Here is a 25595-nt window from a genome sequence, read left to right as displayed (position 1 = left end):
CCGTGGAGCGTCTCAGGAGGTTCTGGACCGTGGAGCGTCTCAGGGGGTTCCGGACTGTGGAGCGTCTCAGGAGGTTCCGGACTGTGGAGCGTCTCAGGGGGTTCTGGACCGTGGAGCGTCTCAGGAGGTTCCGGACCGTGGAGCGTCTCAGGAGGTTCTGGACCGTGGAGCGTCTCAGGAGGTTCCGGACTGTGGAGCGTCTCAGGAGGTTCCGGACCGTGGAGCGTCTCAGGAGGTTCTGGACCGTGGAGCGTCTCAGGAGGGTCCGGACCGTGGAGCGTCTCAGGAGGTTCTGGACCGTGGAGCGTCTCAGGGGGTTCCGGACTGTGGAGCGTCTCAGAGGGTTCTGGACCATGGAGCGTCTCAGGAGCTTCCGGACCGTGGAGCGTCTCAGGAGGTTCTGGACCGTGGAGCGTCTCAGGAGGGTCCGGACCGTGGAGCGTCTCAGGAGGTTCTGGACCGTGGAGCGTCTCAGGGGGTTCCGGACTGTGGAGCGTCTCAGGGGGTTCTGGACCGTGGAGCGTCTCAGGAGGTTCCGGACCGTGGAGCGTCTCAGGAGGTTATAGTCTGGCTTTTTTATGGCGGGTTTGGAGCAGTGGCTTCTTCCTTGCTGAGCGGCCTTTCAGGTTATGTCGATATAGGACTCGTTTTACTGTGGATATAGATACTTTTGTACCTGTTTCCTCCAGCATCCTCACAAGGTCCTTTGCTGTTGTTCGGGATTTGGTTTGCACTTTTCGCACCAAAGTACGTTCATCTCTAGGAGACAGAACGTGTCTCCTTCCTGAGCGGTATGACAGCTGCGTGGTCCCATGGTGTTTATACTTGCATACTATTGTTTGTACAGATGAACGTGGTACCTTCAGGTGTTTAGAAATTGCTCCCAAGGATGAACCAGACTTGTGGAGGTCTACAATTTCTTTCTGAGGTCTTGGCTGATTTCTTTTGATTTTCCCATGATGTCAAGCAAAGAGGCACTGAGTTTGAAGGTAGGCCTTCAAATACATCCACAGGTACACCTCCAATTGACTCAAATGATGTCAATTAGAGTATCCGAAGCTTCTAAAGCTATGACATCATTTTCTGGGATTTTCCAAACTGTTTAAAGGCACAGTCAACTCAGTGTATGTAAACTTCTGACCCACTTGAATTGTGATACACTGAATTATAAGTGAAATAATCTGTCTGTAAACAATTGTTGGAAAAATTACTTGTGTCATGCACAAAGTAGATGTCCTAACCGACTTGCCAAAACTATAGTTTGTTAACAAGAAATGTGTGGAGTGGTTGAAAAACTCATCATAATGACTCCAACCTAAGTGTTTCTAAACTTCTGACTTCAACTGTATATAATCAAGTTGATGGCACAGTCATATAGCCCGGCACCTACATGAAGCTGAGTGACTTTGGATCAAAATAAAGAAGTACTCTACCAACATTCTTTCTGATAGTCTTTAATTAATAAAGAAATGTTTTGGTTATCCTAACCTGGACATTATGTACAGTATTATAATAGCCCACTATGGGCTATTAGCAGGATAATATACCTTTACCAACACCTCTCTGTATTTTGATACTTTGAGGATGGGGCCTCCCGAGTGGTGCACCTGTCTAAAACACTGCATCACAGTGCAAAATGCAGATGCAGGTTCGATACCTGTGACAGCTGCCACCGGGAGACCCATGAGGCAACTTTTGGTTTTAATTTAGAATCCTCCAATCCTCTATATGTATTTATTGTGAAGAGTCATGTTACATTTTTCGTTTTTCTTGGAATAGAAACACCATAATATTAATCAAATTAATTAAGCAACATTTCTTAAAATCAGTCCCATATACTATAAAAATGTTTTAAATTCTCTAGTACAGCCACTATTGAAGGCTATCAAATGCTTCTCAAACATGCCCTCTGGTGGTCAAACTAGCAATAACTAGCATTAATGGCAACAATGGCTGACACTTAAATAACATGCCATAGAATTCTGTGACACCATGCAAGCTGTGCTGTGGTACGCTGCAACTTTTAAAGGACGAACCTCTGTATACACAGAGGCACCGTGTTGATCCACTGTGTAGTCCTGTGTTCTCAAGGTGCTTAGTGCTCTATACTCTGCATTTATGTGGCTCTGGACATCCATTGTTAAGCATCTTATTTGTGCCACCAAAAGGTCGTGACAACAATGAACATTCTGTGGAATTATGTGCACAGGCTTATCTACTGTGCGGGGAATGTGTGTGTAATTGCTCTTAAAACGTGTGTGAGTGTGTATGACAGAGCTAGGCTTAGGCTAAAAACACAAACACACACACACACACACACACAGTTTTAGTGAATGTCCTGTCGGTACGTGTTCCATGACATGATTAATGTTCCAGGAATCACGGAACATCGCATCCTTCCCTTTATTCAATTGACAATTTCCGGAAACCATCAAACACGTATCTCTCCTGCAGAACAGTTGTTGATGTACAGGCTTCAATGTGAAATAACATAAAGTAGAGCAGCCATTATCACCAGAAATGACCTTTGACCCCTTGAAAATTGCTTTAAAACCTAACATCTGGGATGACATCCACCCTTACATTGTTCATCCCCCTATCAATGTTTGATAAAGCCTGGATGCCAGCATATAACAAGCAAAGAAAATCTACTAATAGTAAAAACGTCAATAACAATTTTCTCCGCCCCCTGCACTCCACCATGGCATCGCCTCTGACCTCAGAGTGGAAGCAAATAGAAAAGGAATCATCACCTGTCATCTTGGTGATAATGGAATTCTCTAGTCTCTGCTACCCCCCCTCCCTGTCCTCTCCTCCGCCCAAGGCCCCGTCTGTTAAATAACATCTCAGGTTCCGCGCTGTGTATATTTAGTACATGCGTTACGGTCTGAGCACATACGTATGTTGTTTGACTGTATTATGGACGTTAGAGTCAAGGGAAACAGGTTGTGATGAACAGGAGTGGAGTGTTTAGTTTCTGACGCTATCTCTCTCCATCCCTCTCTCCATCCCTCTCTCCATCCCTCTCTGTATCCCTCTCTCCTCTCTCTATACCTCTCTCTATCCTTCTCTCCATCTCTCTCTCCATCCCTCTCTGTATCCCTCTCTCCATCCCTCACTCCATCCCTCTCTCCTCTCTCTATCCCTCTCTCTATCCTTCTCTCCATCCCTCTCTCCATCCCTCTCTCCATCCCTCTCTGTTTCCCTCTCTCCATCCCTCTCTTTATCCCTCTCTCTACCCCTACTAGTATCTATCACCATCTCTCTGTCTGTTTATTTCTATTTCACTGTTCCCCTCTCCATTTCTCGCTTCTGTCTCTCTTTGTTCATATCTCTATCCCTCATTCTGTGTCCCTCTCCAACCCTATTTTTCTCTCTCTTCATCCTTCTTGCACTGATCCACTGTAGCGTTCTCTCTTCCATTTGGTTTACCCTGTTTGTAATGACACCAGGGGGGTTGCATCCCAATACGCTCACCGATCAACAATCTGATAACACTTTCATAGCTTCCCTTTCTATAAAGAAAATAAACACACAAACCCATTTGGTTTTGTACTCAGCTCTAATAGCTTGCTTTGCCCTTCATATTGGAGATTGATCTTCTCTTTCCCTTGCCCCCCAATTGTAAAGTGTGGCCGTGTCATTATGGTAGCTGTGTTTTTATGGGCGGGAAGCAGAGAGGAGAGATGGAGAGGCTGTGGATTCACAAAACACTTAATATTGGTGTTAATGACCTGGGGGTAGAGAGGGGTAAGCGTGGCAGCATGAGGGGATATGAGAGAAACGGAGGGAGAGAGAAAAAAAAGAGACAGACAGGATGAGATAGACAGAGAGAGAGAGAGAGAGAGAGAGAGAGAGAGGGAGAGAGGGGGGGTGGAGAGAGAGAGAAATGGAGAGAGGGGGAGAGAGAGAGAGACAGACAGACAGAGAGAGAGAGAGAGACAGAGAGAGAGAGACAGAGAGAGAGAGAGAGAGAGAGAGAGAGAGAGAGAGAGAGAGAGAGAAGGGAGAGAGATATAGAGAGAGATGGAAAGATGGAGAGAGAGAGAAATACTAATATATTCAGTGCAGTGTTCCTCTGCCCACGACTGCAGTGCTGCCATCAGGCCATCGACACGATACACTCATAAAGACCATTCATCAAATCGATCTCCTGCCGTTACCTTCAAACACTGAAAAAACAGTACTCAAACTGCAGACAGGAAAGACAGGGAGCGTCTGTCCTCAGAGAGAACCGGAGCCAACAGAGAGAGAGGGAGGGAAGAACGGGAGTGACAAGGCTGACCCACTATCAGAGGCAGAGCAGTGGGCACTGACTGGGGACCTATAATGATTCTAACGAGTCACACTTGTCCTTGGAGGAGGAGGAGTGGAGGAGGAAAGCGAAGAGAGTGTGTAGGGAGAGGAAGAGGAGTGAGACAGAGTAGGTAGAGGAGGAATAGGACAGGAGAAGAGAGAGGGGAGGACGGAGACCTGCAGTCAGGGAAGTGGAGCCATATGCTGGCTGTCAGTCTCCCATCAGGCACCATCTGCCCTTGTACTGACGAAGACCATTCACCCCTGGTACTAGCATGGACCCAAAGGGTTAACTCACCATAGTGTATTATTCTTCACCATAACACAGGTCTGTTTACAGGGACAGAAAGGGTGAACACAGCATGAAAGTAGATACCATAGACTTCCATCAAATCGGTCTCTAATGTTCTTCATACTGGACACAGAGACAAAAATGGTATCCACGAGTTCATCTGTCTCTGGAGAAGTAGATAAAGGTCCTCAGTGCCAAAATCCCAAAGTATCCCTTTAACTGTTTAAAGGTTGCCTGGAGAGTAAGCACACACACATACACACAGAGATGCATGCACACACACATCTTTCTCTCTCAGAGTACCCTGAACGCGTATAGATTATTTTAATGGCTAGACCACCTCCATCCAGAGAGGTTTATAAAATGCTACCGTGTCAATAATGGTCGATGAGGGTTTGGAAACCTTTTCTGAACGGCACTTAAACCTGACATTACCTAACATGCCACTGAGCTTTTCACTCTGAAGGACACAAAGCTGTAATGGAACGTTTTTTTTTATTGCAGTAACATTCAAAGATAATACACCTCTATTATGGCCAACTGAAACTGTTCCCTAAGAGTAGTGGTGTTACATTGAAACATGTCCCCCATGAGATTCAACGGCAATTTATATTGTGCCCCCATTTTGGTTTCAGTAATGGTCAGTGGTGTTGTGTTTATTTCAATCCCAAATATGGTTCAGGCACATCCTTTTATCCATATTGGTTCCTCCATGGGAGGCCTGTCTCCCTGGTGTGCCTGTGACCACTTCACCCCAGGGACTTGAATCTAATCTAAATTCTGGAGGGTGAAAGAGAGGGTGAAAGAGAGGGTGAAAGAGAGGGTGAAAGAGAGAGAGAGAGAGAGAGAGAGAGAGCGAGAGAGAGAGAGAGAGAGCATACAACAGGCTGAGGATGTTCCTTTTGTAGAGCCTATTCTTGATTCGTAAACAACTGAACATTGGATGAGGAAACGAGTGTACAGGATCCATACTCTACGACTAAGCTGTACCATGTGTGCGTCCGTTGGCGTGTGTGTGCATGCACCAATGCGTATGTATGTAAGTGTTTGTTTTATCCTTTTTCAAAACATTCAGCTTATAGGGGGTATCTATTGCATGGATTTAAGGACCAAGGTCTTAGTATGACATTGGAATATAATGCATAGTGTGAAACAGAGATAATGACTAAACTCTATATACCCTCATAAGCCGCTCTTCTCAGTCCCTCCTCCAAGCTCCCAATTAAAAGAAAACAAGTGGCTTCTTTTTTTTTCTCCATAGGCAATCTCAATCCCTCTGACTTAATTAAACCATTTGCATTTGAACCTTTGGGCGCATTCTTTAAAGCGGAACTGACAGCATTTTAGTAACATTAAATCTCATTAAAATCTCTTCATATACACCCCCAGGAAGAATGTGATAATCTGACAAGGGAACAGTTAAATATGGTCATTTTCAGGTTATCATAAATTCTTATAATGTTTGGGAATTACGTATACTAAGGCATTTGTGAAAATTCTATAACAATATAGAGTGGGAAAGTGGCCGTGCGTTTGGACAATTAATAGACACTGCAGTAAATAAACCTAGTAAGTAAACCTAATAAAGACGTCTGTCTCGTCCAAGACCGGAGTCTACACAGACCGGTGCGCTATAGCCAATCAGAGCTACAGTAGGCCTTTATACAAACAAGCCACTTGTCTGCCATCATTCACTTTGAACTGGACTGTGTGTTTACAGGCAGTTGGACCTGCCATCATTCACTTTGAACTGGACTGTGTGTTTACAGGCAGTTGCAACAGCGCAACTTTAGATCATTAGAACACATTCACTAAAAGTCACAAAATACACCTGAATAGATTTCTGAAAATATGTCAATACCACAGGAGTCTCTTACATTTGGGAACTTTACAGTCCTATTGATGAAACAACCATGAAAAGGTTGGCTTTCTTTCACTCAGTTATGCACATCAACAATAATCAGATCAACAACTAACGTTAATGCTAGCCAGAGCAAGATGAGCTAAAATCTAACGAAGGAACATTAGATAAACACTCTCAAACATGTTCAGCTAGTTGGCCATCAAAATTGCACTGATAAACAATGGGGAATTGTAGCCTACTCGTCCTTCTGCAGCTTGCCTGCCAATGCATGCTTGTCCCAACCAAGCACCCAAGCTAACTGGCTAAAGTTGCTAGCTAGCTACTTCCAGACACAAATGAGAGAACACCTCACTCTAACCATTGTACTCGCCGTAGCAGAGCTAGTTAGAATGTTTACATGTTATCTAGAATGTTCTTGACTAACTATAACTTTTTTTGCCTACGTTTATTGACATGGGTCATATTCAGCGGGTGTTGCGCGTTTGTAAATTCATCAGTTATTCTGCGCTCTGGCACACTCAGACGAGAGTGCTCTGAAATCAAAGTAGATAACCAGAGTGAATTTGCGAACTCAAGAGATACGCTATCTGGGTAACAGTCATTCAAGATCTTGCCAGCAAACCAAATGACACCTGTATCTCTAGCTGTGTATAGCCACCGAAAAACGATATGAGGGGAAAAGTCAGTCACTCCTTCAATGGCATGTCATCCTCCTAGCAGCTAGCTATCTAGCTAACGTTAGGCTCCGTGTTTTTAGCTTGCTACATAAATAGATACGCTAGCCTATTAGCCACGTTATGACTGACTTGTGATCATTGCCCTTGCTAGTTTGATTGTATTGATATTTCCAGTCTTAGTTACATTCGTCCGTTTTGGTCTAGAATATTGAGTCATTGAAACTGAAACAGTGCATCCCGAATGGAGGCAGCAAACAATGTACCAGACCAGCTCTGGTTTACAACCTGATAACAATATGTTTTGGACTACCAAGAAATGTATTGGTGAATTATATTAATCATAGATTGAACGGTATCCATCTATTCTTCCAACAATGCCTTAGTGTGCGCCATCGAACGTTGTGTCAAATAGAACCGACTTTTAAAACCTTTTATGAAGTTGGTTTTGTGGCATAAACTGGGAATGTGATATTTTTGAACTGATATTATGATTGTCTGTCTGCTTCATATTTGCGAAGTAGTTAAAACGCTGTCAGTTCCACTTTAAAGTCAATTAAAAAGTGATTCTACACATGGACTTGTCAGTTGCCTTGGGTATTGAATTTGTAGTAAATGCCGTCACACTCAGACAAACAAAATCACACACAGATATGCGTACACACTAGCAGGCAGGCAGACAGACTACACACACATGCGCATGCACACGCACACCCAAACACACAACCTCCCGTCCACACAGACACAGTTCCACTTACCACACACACACTCTCTCTTATACCACTCCATGTTATACTAGGCTTTATACTAGACTAAATAGGTGAATCTATGATGGAAATGCAGTCCCACATCAACTAGTGGTCATAAAGGAAAGGAGAAAGGAGAACCTAGCCTGTGAGAGCAAGCAGGAGCATAGGCATGTAAAACAAAATATAGACAATAGACAAAGGTTCCTTATATTGGTGGAGTAATTCCTGAATTATATTGTTTTGGCTGAAAGACTTCATTAACTGTGTGTGGTGTGTGTGCGCACATGCATTTGTGTGATACGCGCGCCGCACATGCACGCATGCCTGCATCTTCATCTCCTGTGGGAAATATACTGTGTTAATACAATATTTGCCATTAGGCCATATTACATGCTCCCATATTCCATTGAAATGTGTTTCTCTTTGGTTCTGAGAGCATTGTGCATAATGTGGCACCAAGCTGTGGTATTCAGCAGAACAATCGAAGCCTGGCGTCTCTCTCTCTCTCTCTCTCTCTCTCTCTCTCTCTCCTCTCTCTCTCTCTCTCTCTCTCTCTCTCTCTCTCTCTCTCTCTCTCTCTCTCTCTCTCTACCAAACCATCCTGCTTTTATAATATCATTATTAACACTCACATTTTCACAATGATGTGAATGCCACCGTTCTTTTGAAGATGCATGCCTATCCCTATCCACGGGCAGATGGCTGCTGTTATGGTGGGCTGCTACTAGGGAAAGCACCCCTTATATGAGTTATGAGCTTGGCGAATGCAGCTCTTCCAGATAGGAGAGGGGGTTGAGAATGGAGGGAAGGAGGGAAATGCCTAACGCCTATTACTCCGCCCGAGCGGAAAAACAAAAACAAATGAAAGGTAGGCAATTTAGTCCAATCGTCTAGTTGGTGGCGGCGGAGAGAGCTCCGAGTTGGAAAACAAGTGTGTTATTTACGCGGGGAGGCTGAGCCACGTCAACAAAAATGCTAAATGATCAATTAAAGGCATGAATATGGGAAATACATTTAAATAATTCCATAAAAGGCAGTACAGGTGACAATGCCTCATTGACAGACAGACACACACACTCAGAGGAGGCTGGTGGGAGGAGCTATAGGAGGACGGGCTCATTGTAATGGCTGGAATGGAATCAATTACAAATCTTACATGTGGTTTCCGTATGTTTGATACCGTTCCATTTATTCCATTCCAGCCATTACCTATGAGCCCGTCCTCCTATATCTCCTCCCACCAGCCTCTCCTGCACACACTGAGGTGAGATGGACAATAGAAATAGAATGAATAGAACGGGCGTCCCCATTCAAGACAATGATGGCATAATGGGAGGACTGGCGGCCATTGCGAGTTTACCCATAGGAGCAAAGCAGGAAGTAAAAGCAGGAAGTGTACCCATCAATATGTGCTGTAATTTGATTATTCAACTCAACTGACATTACAAAAAAGACATTCCATTTCTTGAGCCACATCAGTTAGCATATTTGAATGAACATTCTACATTACCATGGAAATTATTGCATCACAATACCAGGTAGCCATTGAGAGTGTACCCATGAGTTTACCAGTCAAATTGCCAGGGTTAGCCATTCCAAGCCTGTTCTATTAATTATATTTCTATGAGATGGACCTTGGGCGAAGTTTAATCCAACTTAGTTCACCTGATGTAACCTGATGTAACATCAATCTCGACAATAGGAAGTAACATTTTTTTCTGCTCCACAAGCAAAGTGAGCAGCCATTCAATCCAAAGCGCTGAAAGACAACACGTTCACGACCAAATAAGGAGACACTGTGCAATCAAAAGTGGTCAATGTCAATGTCAAGAAATTCTGTAGCTCTTACATTAACTTTTTTATATCTCAACAACAGCCATTGAGTTTCCACTATACCTGAAAGATTAAGGCTGAAACTGCTTCAGAATTCAGTAGCAACACTACCTTGAGCCCTATTGTGAAAGGCTTATGTCCTGTGTTGTGTAGAACCAAAGGTAAAGAACTGGATGTTTATCTATCTGTTCACGACAACAACAGGATTACACAACTTTATGTTCTAAAGCCTTGAGAGGATGGACTGTTTGGATAGATGAACAGATATCAGCCTCTCAGGGCTGGGGAAGGAAAAAGAGAAAAGGGATATTGAGAGATGCACAAATAAAGATAAGAAAAATTGATGAAAAATATGGGAAATGGACATATACAAAGAGACAGGGAGAGAGGGCGAGGAAGAGGGAGAGAGAGAGAGAGAGAGAGAGGGAGAAAGAAAGAAAGAAAGAAAGAAAGAAAGAAAGAAAGAAAGAAAGAAAGAAAGAAAGAAAGAAAGAAAGAAAGAAAGAAAGAAAGAAAGAAAGAAAGAAAGAAAGAAAGAAAGAACGCGAGAGGAGAGTAACAGGAAACAAAGAAGAAAAAAAGTGAGAAGGAAAGACAAAGAGGGACGTATTCAAACACCACAGGTGAGCAGAGTTGACAAGGCGAGACAGGAGACATTCACTGCATCCTCACAGGTCTGCTGTAAAAGGAGGTACTTTAAGATTTGGCTGACCTGAGTTTGAGGACACTTCTCCTTTCAATGCATCTAACCATTCTGCCTCTCACAGTCATGCCAGTAAGTGAAGAGGAGGATGGATTCTCTACTTCTCTTTTGTTTGTGTCCTAGTTTCATTTCTCTTTTCTTTTATTCATGATCAGACAGTCATACTAAATACGAGGCATGGTACGTAATCTAGGAGAAGTGACTGGGAGAGATGAAAAAATTGTGAGGATTTCTAAGAGAATCATTTTTAAGAGAAGGAAATCAATAATTGAGTCAGCTTTATTCTGTGTTCTCATCCTGACGGAGTATTCATATTAAAAGAGAACAGATAAAGACAAGCATTTCCCTCATCAATCTACACACAATATCCCATAATGACAAAGCAAAAACAGGTTTTAAGAAATGTTTGCAAATGTATTAAAAATAAAAACTGAATGACTTAATTATTCAGACCCTTTACTCAGTACTTTGTTGAAGCACTATCTTCACTATTAGCACTGTCTCCACTATTATTCTACAATGTCAAAAATAGTTTTAAAAAAATTAAGAAAACCCTCGAATTAGTAGGTGTGTACAAACTTTTGACTGGTACTGTATTTACAGGTAATATACATATAGAAGGATCAGATCAACCTTCGGTACATTTCTAATACCAAGACACACAACTGCAATGTGTTTCGGCTGCTAGTCTCCTTCAATGCTTCTTCACAAGCACACGCACACACTGGTCCATGTGATTGCCTGTCCTGTCATCCCTGTCCCCATGTTGAGTGTAAATGATGATGTCTACTCAGAGCAAATACAACCCAGTCTGCCAGACAAACCTAGCAAACACACCCTATATCCTCCACTGTGTGTGTGTTGTGTGTGTCACCCTGAGATTAAGATGCTCTTCTCCCATGGCCACTGAAGCACAGCCAGCACGATTCACCGTCATTTTTCTCTCCTCTTTCCATTTCAGCTCTAGACTCCAGGGTCACAGTTCACCTCTCTCTCTCTCCCTCCCTCTCCCTCTCCCTCTCCCTCTCTCTCTCTCATTCTCATTCTTCTATTATGCTTTTTCAATGCTAGAAAAAATATGTCACATTTACATGTAATTCAATTAGAGAGAAGTTGCAGAGAGGCCCCTATCTGGTAGCAATATCTAAAATAAGGGAGAATAATAGTTGTTTTATCAGTTGTTGAGGGCTATCAACTAGGTAGCTAGTAATCAGATTGTTCTCGCTTATTTTCTCCATGGTTCAGAGGGTTCAAACTTTGTCCGAATGTTCCTACAACCTTTTCTGTTAATTGCATTTAAGGGCTGTATTTCAGGAGTACATTAGTCCACAGCCAAATCCTTTTGCATGCACACCGTACTTAGAGTGATAACACCTTGCAAAGGAGAAGAGTGCAGGTCAAAGCTTTGGGCTGCAGTGCCTAGATTTGACTTTGCACAAAGTGGTATGACAATTTGGACCAGTAATTAGTAGATGTTTGAACATATCTTGAGCTTGGAAAGAGATACAGTTAAGCTACTTGAAACACCATTTCAGGACTAGTTCCCAGTTGACATATCCAAAGCACGTCTCTACTACTAAGTCCTCATATTTTACACAGAGGTCAGGGGTCGTTCCATATGGATGAATGGAACATTTTGAAGGGCCATTTGCCAAATAAATAACATTTATTTCTATTACAGTTTTCTAGCATTAATTGTTCACAGGGGGACATGGGATTTCCACATGTATAGATAAGTCACGTTATAAGGAAGCCCTTTGGTGAAAATGTTACATAGAGGCCCTATAGAGTTATAGTTATAGCAAAGAGGCCCTATCATGGTAGCAGAGAGGCCATGTCGGTATCAAAGAGGCCCTGTCGGTATCAAAGAGGCTCTATTTCAGGTTGCATAGAGGCCTTTACAGATATCTGTAAAGGCCCCCCACCTGATTTGAGACCCACATTTTTTGCAAAAAAACATGTTTTGCATGTTACTTTGGCATGAATACGTGTCACATATCAGTTTGAAAATGTAAAAAAATAAATATAATTGAGTTAATAAAGCCTCATACGTTGGACTAGTAACAGTTGTTTTGAGCGTGGCAAAAATCATGCTGGATTGACGGCAAGGCCAATGTTGAATATTTATCATTTTGACGTCATTTTATCTGTGGCCAATGACCTTGAGACTTCTTGGATAGGCACTTCTAATGTAACTCTATGGCACCCAAGGGGCATGAATGGTGGTGCACATGTAGCCTATAACCTGTTTTAGAGAAATGTAATTATTGAATATTGTAAGAGCTTTCATTGTCTGCTTATATGCCCCCTTTATTTATCCACGGTTCTGATTTGATGTACAGGGAGAACACTGTAAGAACGGGCCATGTTCTGAATACTCGGGCTATACATTTCAAAAGTGCTGAACAAATAGTTATACTGACTATGTCCGTCCTAGCTCGCTCATTAATGTCTTAATGAAAATTATGGATTGCCTCTTATCCACTTGTTGTCCCCTTATGGCATAGTTTGTATATTTCAATAGTCATTAGAAACCACATTTGTTTAAGCAAGTCATCCATATCAGCTATGTTTTTTGAAAAGGCAGTAAATGAGGCTGAATTAACTGTTTGGCTGCCAGACAAGGCTCTGCTGATAGCCAGGTGTAGCAGTGGTAAGGTGTTGGGACTGCTGTTGGGACTGCTGTTGGGACAGCTTTATGTAGGCCCTAACAGTTTGTGGGCACCGTTTGTCACCGTTATAGTTTAGCGTTTAGTGTTGTTTAGTTTAGTGTTTAGTATTGTATTGTGTAGTGATTGGCATGCCCCCTTTATTTATCCACGGTTCTGATTTGATGTACAGGGAGAACACTGTAAGAACGGGCCATGTTCTGAATACTCGGGCTATACATTTCAAAAGTGCTGAACAAATAGTTATACTAGCGTTTAGTAGTAACTAGTAACAGTAAAGGATTACATTCAGAAAGTAACCTACCCAACCCCAATTTGGAATAACCATCAGAGCCGTGACAAATTACTTTAAATGACAGATCATGATGAAAATATGAAAAATCTAAATACAAATAACTAAATCAATATCAATTATTAGGGAAACAAAACATTGAACATTAGTGTCAGCTATAAACAAATAAAAAATGGTTTGCCCCACCCAGATTCACGTGCTAAAATCTCCACTTCCCTCATCACTTCATGTACCCCGTCCTGTGTGTGTGTGTCTGTATGTGTGTCCATGCCTGTGTGGGTGTGTGTGTGTGTGCGTGTGCGCGCTGTGTGTGTGTGTGTGTGTGTGTGTGTGTGTCTGTGTGTGTGTGTGTGTGTGCGTGTGTGTATGAATAATGGAAGTGTGTGTCTGGCCAGCAGATGGTCAGCCAGGCTCTCTCCTATTTAAGACATGCGGAGAGCACATCAACGCCTGACGGGGACAGCCATCAATTTGACCAGCCCTGATCATATCTCACGCACACACACACACACACACAAACACACACGCACACACACCCCATGAGACATCCATTAACTCATCCCTACCTACCCTCTCACACCTGTCATAGGCCAAGACAAAGACTTTCATTTCCATTTCCCTTAATCTTCCCTTTTATTCCACCCAATTTCACCTTCTCACACGCCATCTTCCACCCACCTCAACCCCTTTTCCCCACCCTATTCCATCCTTCTTTCCATCCCACCCACTGCCTTTCCTCTACTCCTTTGACTTTGTATACCAAACCCTACCACTCTGGGTTGTAAAAATTACTTGTGTCATGCACAAAGTAGATGTCCTGACCGACTTGCCAAAACTATAGTTTGTTAACAAGAAATTTGTGGAGTGGTTGAAAAACGAGTTTTAATGACTCCAACCTAAACTTCCGACTTCAACTGTATTCACCCCTGTATTCACCCTCTTTGCTATGAAGCCCCTAAATAAGATTTGGTGCAACCAATTACCTTCAGAAGCCACATAATTAGTTAAATAAAGTCCACCTGTGTGCAATCTAAGTGGCACATGATCTGTCACATGATCTCAGTATATATACACCTGTTCTGAGCAGCCCCAGAGACTGTAACACAACTAAGCAAGGGGCACCACCAAGCAAGCAGCACCATGAAGAGCAAGGAGCTCTCCAAACAATTCAGGTAGAAAGTTGTGGAGAAGTACAGATCAGGGTTAGGTTATAAAAAAAATCTGAAATTTTGAACATCCCACGGAGCACCATTAAATCCATTATAAAAATATGGAAAGAATATTGCACCACAACAAACCTGCCAAGAGAGGGCCGCCAACCAAAACTCACGGACCAGGCAAGGAGGGCATTAATCAGAGAGGCAACAAAGAGACCAAAGATAACTCTGAAGGAGCTGAAAAGCTCCACAGCGGAGATTGGAGTATCTGTCCATAGGACCACTTTTAGCCGTACACTCCACAGAGCTGGGCTTTACGGAAGAGTGGCCAGAAAAAAGCCCTTGCTTAAAGAAAGAAATAAGCAAACACATTTGGTGTTTGCCAAAAGGCATGTGGGAGATTCCCCAAACATGTGGAAGAAGGTACTCTGGTCAAATGAGACTAAAATTTAGCTTTTTGGCAATCAAGGAAATGTCTGGCGAAAACCCAACACCTCTCATCACCCTGAGAACATCATACCCACAGTGAAGCATGATGGTGGCAGCATCATGCTGTGGGGATGTTTTTCATCGACAGGGACTGGGAAACTGTTCAGAATTGAAGAAATTATGAATGGCATTAAATACAGGGAAATTATTGAGGGAATCCTGTTTCAGTCTTCCAGAGATTTGAGACTGGGACAGAGGTTCACCTTCCAGCAGGACAATGACCATAAGCATACTGCTAAAGCAACACTCCAGTCGTTTAAGGGGAAACATTTAAATGTCTTGGAATGACCTTGTCAAAGCCCTGACTTCAATCCAATTGAGAATCTGTGGTATGTTTTTTTTGCCTTGAAGAATGGGCAAAAATCCCAGTGGCTAGATGTGCCAAGCTTATAGACACATACCCCAAGAGACTTGCAGCTGTAATTGCTGCAAAAGGTGGCTCTACAAAGTATTGACTTTGGGAGGGTGAATAGTTATGCACGCTCAAGTTTTCAGTTTTTTTGTCTTATTTCTTGTTTGTTTCACAAAAAATATGATTTAGCATCTTCAAAGTGGTAGGCATGTTGTGTAAATAAAATGATATAAACCCCCAAAAATCAATTTTAATTCCAGATTGTAAGGCAACCAAATAGGAGAAATGCCAAGGTGGGGTGAATACTTTCGCAAGCCACAGTATATCGGAGCTAGGACCATAGAACTCTGCAGCAGCCAAATTCCCCTTTCAGCCATAAATCTGAATCTCAGTCAGTACCTAAATCAGCACCTACCTACACCCTACCCACTATCGCTCTCCCCTAGCACCCTACCCTCAGCACCATACCCCAGCACCATACAGCGTCCTCTCCCTTTCTCCCCTACCCATAGCACCCTACCCATATCCCCTGCTACTCCTAACACCCATCCCACAAGCCTGTGCTCCATCCCTGACCCGTGGAGTCACATGCGCTAACCCAGACTCTCACTCAAACACAGTCAATCGATGCACAGCCACACTCTTTTTTCACTCTTCACACACAATTGCCCTCTTTCCCTCTATACCTCGGCTCGCTCGAGTCTCCCTTAATCCTACACGCCCCCCCTTTGCCTCCCTCAACTGAAATCCACCCCCTCCTCTTACTCCTTCCCCCTCTCCTTGTCCAGCTGTCCTTTCCCCCTCTCGTTCCACTCTAAAGGTTTCTCTAATCTCTCATTGCCAAAACGGAAAACCCTCCACTCCATCCCTCTCCTTTTCCTCTGTTTCTATTCTTGACATTCGTCCCACGCCCCTTTCCTCCCTTCCTCTTCTCTCCTCCATCTGAGGCTGTTTTCTCCAGACTCCAAAGAACACAGTGGCCACTGTGTGTGTGTCTGTCTGAGCCATTACCTTTCACGCCTGCTTGCCCCCGGCCTGCTGCATGGCTGAATGGCAGAGGTCAAAGGGTACTCTCCTCTGTGGGACACCATATTTAATTCATCATCACTGAGCAGCTCTGTGTGTGTGTGTGTGTGTGTGTGTGTGTGTGTGTGTGTGTGTGTGTGTGTGTGTGTGTGTGTGTGTGTGTGTGTGTGTGTGTGTGTGTGTGTGTGTGTGTGGGAGAGCAAGAAAGACTGAAAGAGGAGAGAGAGAGAGAAAAGGAGTGAGAGAAAGACAAAAACAAAGAGAGAGAGGTGAACCATGTAAGTGTGTGTATGAGTCATTATTGCTTTGAATAAGTGGTCTCGTCACATGTGCTTGCCTTGTGTGCCCCTTCTACTTTCCTATATGAACATATGCCGTATGTGTTTGAGTGTGTATGTCTACATGTAGTCAACTGACATGTCATGGTTTTGAAGTGCACTATATAGGGAATAGGGTGCCATTTAGGACACAGTCAGTATGTCCGGAGGAAGATGTAATCCACTTCAAACCTACTGTATTTATACAGACCATTACATCAATGTGATTTTACATACATCCTACTTATATAAGACTTAATCCTATGTGCTGTATGCCTAGTTTATCATTTGCCTTGTTATACTGTATACACGTTCATTCCATTTCTGCTCATCGTATAAGGCACTCAAGCATGTTTTTGACAGAGATCCTATAACAAAATGCTGCAGTTTTAAGCCTTGGGCTGTTACCGTATATAAATACCCCATAACGTCTGCAATCGACTCTGTTTGACATCGCTATGACCTCTCACCCTCTGTAAATGTGTGCGTGGTGATCTAGCCTCGTCTTTCAACGTATCTCTCAGACGTATCATTGCCTTGAGCAGATCTGCACCGGGCGCTATAAACACACAGACAGAGCAAGGTTGCTGTGTTCTTCCGTTAACTTCCAATAGTGAGACTGCATTCTCCCTGCAGCAAGGCTCAATCCCTGAACCCTTACAGCGAGAACAGCTTAAAAACAACTCTGAGAAGAGACAAGAGACAATAACTCCTTGGTACTTAGCGTTGCTTTGCTGAACAAGCCTCAATGAAATAGAACTACTCGAGTCTTTACTACAAGAATCTTGGTCAAAACCACTAGCTGTCTCTTCACACTATTCTGCAAGAATCTGGGTCAAAACCACTAGCTGTCTCTTCACACTATTCTGCAAGAATCTTACAAACAAAGAACCTTGACTGTCTTCAAATATCAACAACAACAAAAAAGTAATCTTCAAACCCTGCAGGTATATGTTGCCCTTAAACCCAGATCTAGTATCAGCTTACCTTCCTCAGATGCTAGTTTTAACCATTAGGGAAAAAACAGAAAACTGACCTTGGATCAGCGACCAGGGACAACTCCTACTCTACTTGCATGCAGTCAGTACCCACTATCCTACAGAATAAACACAGTATTTCATTGCTCTGAGTGAATGTGCAGATGGAGTTAGATTCTTGAGTAGATGCAGTAGTGTGTGTGTGATGTACTGAGGCAAGCTGACATCCAACATCATGCATAGCTCTCTGTAATGGCTGTGAGATTTTGAGGCTCCTAGACCTGTAGGAAAGGCTCTAATTTTTTTTTTACTTTTAGGGAACTGTCCCTTTTAATTACACTTTTTGTTTAACTGTCCCTTTAACTGCAGGCACCTCTAGGCCATAGAGATGTACAGAGAGAGCAACGTTTCATCAGTCCTCTATAGTGTCCCACAGTCGAGGTGTCATAATACCAATGAAACCTAGCAGTCAAACAGGGAAATGGTTCCAATTGTTTTTCCGTAATGTTGTAATCAAGTGGTTGTAATGTTGGATTGAGCAAACCTTCCCATACAATTCTGATAACTCCATGAAAGACATAACTCTACCATTTCAATTTACAATATCATTTAAAAACCAAATACAATTTTCAAACATCTTTTCCATAGTGTGGAACATCATTTAATTGTCAGCCATTTTTTCTGTTACTGCGAGTTAGTGCTAGTTTGACAACCAGAGGGCATCTTTGAGAAGAATTTGATAGTCTTCCATATTGGCATTACCAGAGACAGGGAGGGCATGCGGGAGACCGGGGTTCAATTCCCCGACAGGGAGGAATGAGTAGGCTGTCCTTGTAAATAAGAATTTGTTCTTAACTGATTCCATATGTGTTATTTCAATGTGGGGATCTCATGCGTGGTAAAAACTACAGTACATGTACATAGGACTTGCATCCTTGGCACAATAAAGTTATTATATTCTACTCAATCCATAGGCTTCATTAATGCCATTCAGACTTGATAGCTGAGGTTTAGTTCAGAACCTAACGTTTTAGGGTCCATACACAGATCGGCTACATACTGTAGCTAGCTACACATCCATAGGCATACAGTTATTTGTATCCTTCACTACACAATAAGCAAGTAAATAGTTAGCTAGCTATGTTACTTCAGCTACATTGCACGGCAAGGCAAGTTTACACAATTGCACATTCAATTTGCAGTAAATGCTTTAGCTAGCTAGATTCTTTACATCCACTGTTTCCCAAGACGACAGCCTGGTTTGCTGGTTTTCTCAGGAGTCCCTAAAACATTAAACAACATGAATTACAATGTTATACTCATATCATTACACCAGCTAGCTAGCTGGTTAATGTTAGCTAGTCAGCTAACTTGCTAAATAGCGATTTTTGTAAATTAACTTTATGACGAAAAAATATGCACAATCGTTTGTCTCTACATTAACTAACATATTCCTCTCAATTGTACATTTTTAGCTTGACTCATTATGACGTTACTTACATTTGCTTCCACTGTAATGTTTTGTCAGCCATCTTTGCTGAAGAAAGTCACCAGGGACGGGTGGATCGTGTCAAATTCATCATTGAAACCACTCGATATGTTTGGTCATATAAAAACCTTGGGACCCAAACGCATACTGAGTGCTCTAACTCCCCCATGTGGTGGTCTGGAGCAATGAAACAGTGACGCTGGGTACCTCTAAGTCCCGCGCTGTAAGCTCGCAACTTTTAAAGGAGGAACCACTGTACAATGTTGTTTACATTTTTAGCACATTTGGAAATGATTTGGATTACTGTTTGAGGAAAATAAATGACAGCTAAACCTCTCTAAACAGGAACCTCAGGTCTCTCTCCCTATCCTTATCCTCTTACCGAGACATCCTGCATCAGCTCCTACCTCATTCAGTGCATTCAGAATAGGCAACCTGCCTGAACACTACTCTACAGTGAGATACAGTGTGTTTGACACAGAATTCCTTGCTAGAACTGTACATGCTCCAGGCAGAACACTTAACATTTAAGACCTTTCAATGTCTGTAAATGTGGCTCAAGACTGATGACAAACGTTGCTGAAGGAACTACTATACCATTTCTCTGTCGTATTCTGTCACAGTGGTATGTTTACAGTCAGCAGGGAGGTAAAACTATCATGTTACCAGGTCGGAAATGTTTTATTTGCCTTTTTCAGTGAGAATGGGTTTTGTATTACTGTGTGGATGCAGGAATGCAGGAATCGCTCCGCCATTTCCTGACTGCTAACGTTCTAATAGTTTGTCTAATTTCAGCTTGTGACAAAACAAGCACTCAGAGGGTAGATAACCATTGTACCATCTAAAACGCTGTGAAATCTATTTTCAATAACCAAAAATATTGTAAACTCAGCAAAAAAAAGAAATGTCCTCTCACTTTGAACTGCGTTTGCTTAACGTGTAAATATTTGTATGAACATAACAAGATTCAACAACTGATACATAAACTGAACAAGTTCCACAGACATGTGCCTAACAGAAATAATGAATAATGTCTCCCTGAACAAAGGGGGGGTCAAAATCACAAGTAACAGTCAGTATCTGGTGTGGCCACCAGCTGCATTACGTACTGCAGTGCATCTCCTCCTCATGGACTGCACCAGATTTGCCAGTTCTTGCTGTGAGATGTTACCCCACTCTTCCACCAAGGCACTTGCAAGTTCCCGAACATTTCTGGGGGAAATGGCCCTAGCCCTCACCCTCCGATCCAACAGGTCCCAGACGTGCTCAATGAGATTGAGATCCGGGCTCTTCGCTGGCCATGGGAGACCACTGACATTCCTGTCTTGCAGGAAATCAAGCACAGAACGAGCAGTATGGCTGGTGGCATTGTCATGCTGGAGGGTCATTTCAGGATGAGCCTGCAGGAAGGGTACCACATGAGGGAGGAGGATGTCTTCCCTGTAACGCACAGCATTGAGATTGCCTGCAATGACAACAAGCTCAGTCCAATGATGCTGTGACACACCGCCCCAGACCATAACGGACTATCCACTTCCAAATCAATCCCGCTCCAGAGTACAGGCCTCGGTGTAACGCTCATTCCTTCGACAATAAACGTGAATCCGACCATCTCCCCTGGTGAGACAAAACCGCGACTTGTCAGTGAAGAACACTTTTTGCCAGTCCTGTCTGGTCCAGCGCCGGTATGGTTTGTGCCCATAGGCGACGTGGTTGCCGGGGATGTCTGGTGAGGACCTGCCTTACAACAGGTCTACAAGCCCTCAGTCCAGCCTCTCTCAGCCTATTGCGGACAGTCTGAGAACTAATGGAGGGATTGTGCGTTCCTGGTGTAACTCCGGCAGATGTTTGTTGCCATCCTGTACCTATCCCGCAGGTGTGATGTTCGGATGTACCGATCCTGTGCAGGTGTTGTTACACGTGGTCTGCCACTTCGAGGATGATCTGCTGTCCGTCCTGTTTCCCTGTAGCGCTGTCTTCGGCGTCTCACAGTACGGACATTGCAATTTATTGCCCTGGCCACATCTGCAGTCCTCATGCTTCCTTGCAGCATGCCTAAGGCAAGTTCACGCAGATGAGCAGGGACCCTGGGCATCTTTCTTTTCAGAGTCAGTAGAAAGGCCTCCTTAGTGTCCTAAGTTTTCATAACTGTGACCTTAATTGCCTACCGTCTGTAAGCTATTAGTGTCTTAAGGACTGTTCCACAGGTGCATGTTCATTAATTGTTTATGGTTCATTGAACAACCATGTTTAAACCCTTTACAATGAAGATCTGTGAAGTTATATGGATTTTTACAAATTATCTTTGAAAGACAGGGTCCTGAAAAAGGGACGTTTCTTTTTTTGCTGAGTTTATTTTCAACCGAAAGTGAAAGATACAAAAATGAAACTTAAGAACAGGAAGCATAGAAATATCGTAAATAGAACAGATCTACCGCTTCTTTGACTTGCTTTCAATGATCTATAACTCACATTTCTGTGAATTTGGTCACGTTTCCCCAAAAGTTACATATTGTAGCTTTAAGTATTTGTTGGGAGAATTGTCATCAAGTTCTTTCTGATAATAAAATGATGAAATTAAATGGGGAATGGAGCATGCTGACCGCCTCCATTGTAAAACTGTACAACAGAATGAGACTAACACAAACATCTCTTCTTTTGAATCCTTTCCGTCCCCTGTGTCTAGTGTGCATGCTGAGGAATATGGTTGGTGAGAGGGGGCTAGGCCAAGGCCCAACCAATGCCAGGCAGTATTAACCACATTACCCATCAGACATCCTGTTAGTCCCCACACCACGTAGAGCTCACATCTAAGACACACACAAGCTTTCATCTAAGACACACACACACCCTCAGCCCAGCTCTGCCCTCAGCTCAGCTGCGGGACTACATCATGGCCTATTCTTAGCAGGCCACTCGCTCATTCAGGAGGACAAAAGCAGCATTTAGCCACTTACCATCCATCGTGCTATCAGAATGTGTGTGTGTGTGTGTGTGTGTGTGTGTGTGTGTGTGTGTGTGTCAGCCTGAAGCAAGTCCCATGTTTCTCTGTAGTGCTCTTTGTGGCGTGAAACTCCTTGGATGTGTCTGTAAAACGCTTCATAAAATGCCAAAGAGCCTGTTCATATTAGACACAGTTGCTGGTTGTTTTACACAACATAGCTGCTGCATGATTCACTGTGCTACGGTCTGAGAGGTACTAGTACGCTAAGGAAACGAACAAGTGTGGCATTTCCGTTCATGCAGAAAAAGGATGTAGCCGGAAACCCACAAGAATCCAAATCTGTTAAATCCGACCCAATCCAGTGTTTTCCACAAGCACATGGAGTAGCCAGCCAAATAGAAAAAGTAGCCAGCCAGGATCCCCCAAGCCATATGATCAAAAAAATGCTTGTTTAACAATTGACCCACAGATTTCTTCTTAAATAATCCTGCAAGAGTCTGCTGACTTCCACTGGCATTAAGCTTCCTTTTAAGAGGCATTATCTCAGCTATCTGCAATAAAGGTATGATTGAAGATTTTTTTTTAAGTCAGTTAATAACAAATTCTTATTTACAATGACGGCCTACTCCGGCCAAGCCCTAACGACACTGGGCCAATTGTGTGCCGCCCTACGGGACTCCCAATCACAGCTGGTTGTGATACAGCCTGGAATCAAACCAGGTCTGTAGAGACACTTCTTGCACTGAGATGCAGAGCCTTAGACCGCTGAGCCACTCGGGAGCCAAGAATAAAGCAGGTGTTAATCATGGGCTTTGCTACACAGAAAGAAGCAGTTCCATTGTCAACACTTTGATTCAATCACTAGACATAAATCAACTTCTTCGATAATACCATACAAGAATCATTAGCTTTTAAAACAATTCAATCCGTTTTATTTTATCACATTTTGGACCAGAGTGAGGCACTCTCTCCACTAGTCTACCTATTGTTCCTGCAGTGAGGCGGATTCACCATCTTCCTCAAAGGTTTTCATAATTTATCTGCAGATAATCACCAAAAACCCTACCAGTATGCAAATTAGGGAGCCAAATGAACAGCTCTCTTACCGTTGCGATTCAGGAGGCCACTAACAAGTCACTCACTTTAAAGTTGCTGTCTGGCATGTCCTGATGGACTTCATATCAAAAACACAAATGAGAACTTTAGTTTACTTCCCCGATGCGATACTATGGATATATAACTACGTTGTATGATTTCTGAATGGTAAGGATATATGAGATTGACTTTATTCAGTCAGTTCAACACCTTTAATAAACGAGTCAAGCTTGCTGTTCGTCAGTCAAATCACAGTAAGCCTATGCGCCAGCATTTCGTGGCTGCCTATGAAACACGCAAAATAAAATAAATGAACGTGCCAGAAAGCAACAGGCTAAGTTGATTTGGACTCACCGTTACCATAAATGATAACACAACACACCCAGGTACCGGGAGCCCTGTCATCGTTCTGTGACTGACAGGCACCTAGCCTATCAATAGATCGCTAGAAGATGCATAGCGGGAGAGGGCTCGGGCTGACTTCTTTTTTCTGACTTGGCAAATTGTTCAAAAAAAAAAATTGCTCAGTTAATTTAAGTGGAAAAAGTACCCGGCTGAAAAAGTGTATGTACCCGGCTGTATAGCCGACAGCCGGTGCTAGTGACCTTGCTCCTCTTTAGCCCTCTTCTTTCCCTGGATAACTGTATCATTACACTGAAGCATTACTGTAGCATTATAACTGTCTTATCCCCTATAGCCTCTATTGAAGTGCTTTGGGCTGGCTTTCACTGGCTTAAGTGGACCCATTATGTAATTAAGTCATTATGAACGGGGATGGGATGGATAAAAAAGAATACTGCAATAGTGATCACACTACTCTACTACGCTGCTGTAGTTCTATGGCATGTCTGTCTGTCTGTCTGTCTGGGGAAAGACAGTACTGTACATGCTGGGGATGACATTGATTGACTCATTGGTCTCCCGAGACAGAGGCAGATCAAAGGGTATTTGTACTGGGGTTATACAGTTCCTTGACTTGCATTATCATATGGCATAACCATTTAGCCCTCCTAGAATGGTTTGCTAACCATTTACACCTAAAGTGGTTGGGAAACAATGAACCAGAGAAGATTGAAAATGATAAACATGGTAAGGTAAGGTAAGGTAAGGTAAGGTAAGATAAGGTAAGGTAAGGTAAGGTAAGGTAAGGTAAGGTAAGGTAACCATGGACAGTACAGAAAAATCCCATAACTACTTTCCATGGTGCTGTCTGGAGTCCTATAAGGATGTTACTCACCCCAGATGCAGGGTAGGCCGTCCAGCCTAGCTCAGCCGTAGCCACCCGTGTGTCCATCAACGTTTCTACACGGGAGAGAGAGAGAGAGAACCAGGTTAGTCAGTTATAAAACAAAGTATGTTCTCATACATTCTCACTCCTGTCCCATGGTTGAAGTTAAGCCATGAATGAGCACTTTGATGAGTTTTACTGCGGAAATGACCAGAGTTCTGTTCCAGAAAAGAACGCCTGATGACAGAAAGTAAATGGACCTGCTCGACTTATCCTCAATTTCCAATTCTCTTCTGTTTGGAAAAAGAGAGAAATAGAACAAAGAGTAGCATTGCTCTATTGGAGTGGAATGTTGAGGGCCAGTAGATTCTAGCACTAGAGTGCTGAACATTATCTCACTGTGTGTGTGTGTGTGTGTCTCTGTCAGTATGTGCGTGTGTGTGCGTGTGCGTGTGTGTGTGCGTGTGTGTGCGTGTGTGTGTGTGTGTGCTGAGTGCTGCGCTTTGTGCCATTGTTTACCCAGCGTGATATCTCTCATCACTGTAGAGGGCTCTCCACAGCCGGCCAGGCCATTTCCACTCACGTGTTTACTTAAGAAACGCCATCAGAGCACCATCAGAGCACTGACAGCCTGCTAGCATGGCCAGAGAGAACACACTCTGGCCATAGTTCACAGCACATACTGTATGGAACACCGGTCACCCAGTGGTACTTTACTGCTGTGTTGGAACAATAGTGTGCACTAACCCTGTGGGTCTCAAAGACCAGGGTTTGTGACCACTGGTATAGAACAACCAAAAGGTGAAGAGAAACACTCCCATTCACCTACTCGCCACGTGTCATTATGTCAAATCAGTTTGCATTACTACAAAACAAATTAATTGGCTACACCCACATCTGGCCTTAATGACCATGTACTCTTATAATCTCCACCTAAAGGATCCCCCTCCCCCTCACTCTCTACCTCCCCCTCTCCCCCTCTCTCTCAGCCTAACTCTCCCTGACACCCCGCAGACATATAGACCTGGCACCAGTCCTGAGGCATTTGTCAGCCCGTGTTGATTCATATCTGCAGCGTTGGCACACCGTCAGTGTCACTAAAAGCTGATATTGTTCCAGGTAAGAGAAGGCGTCTTGTAGGAAGTCACC

The 25595-nt window shown here is 43.3% G+C and overlaps 1 protein-coding gene across 2 annotated transcripts in view; it reads right to left on the bottom strand.

Moving 5' to 3' along the window:
- Positions 1-25595, bottom strand: part of LOC106568848 (ephrin type-B receptor 1) — a 296528-nt gene that overhangs the window by 182791 nt on the left and 88142 nt on the right. For both annotated transcript variants that reach the window (XM_045694009.2, XM_045694010.2), the window contains exon 2: positions 24456-24520. In XM_045694009.2, the coding sequence (XP_045549965.1) occupies positions 24456-24520 (65 nt within the window). The remainder of the gene's footprint in view (positions 1-24455; positions 24521-25595) is intronic.

Source organism: Salmo salar, chromosome 14, assembly GCF_965601325.2.
Source record: "Salmo salar chromosome 14, fSalSal1, whole genome shotgun sequence".
NCBI lineage: Eukaryota > Metazoa > Chordata > Actinopteri > Salmoniformes > Salmonidae > Salmo > Salmo salar.
The sequence above is the reverse complement of the archived record's forward strand: the minus strand, read 5'-3'. Positions and strand labels throughout refer to the sequence as shown.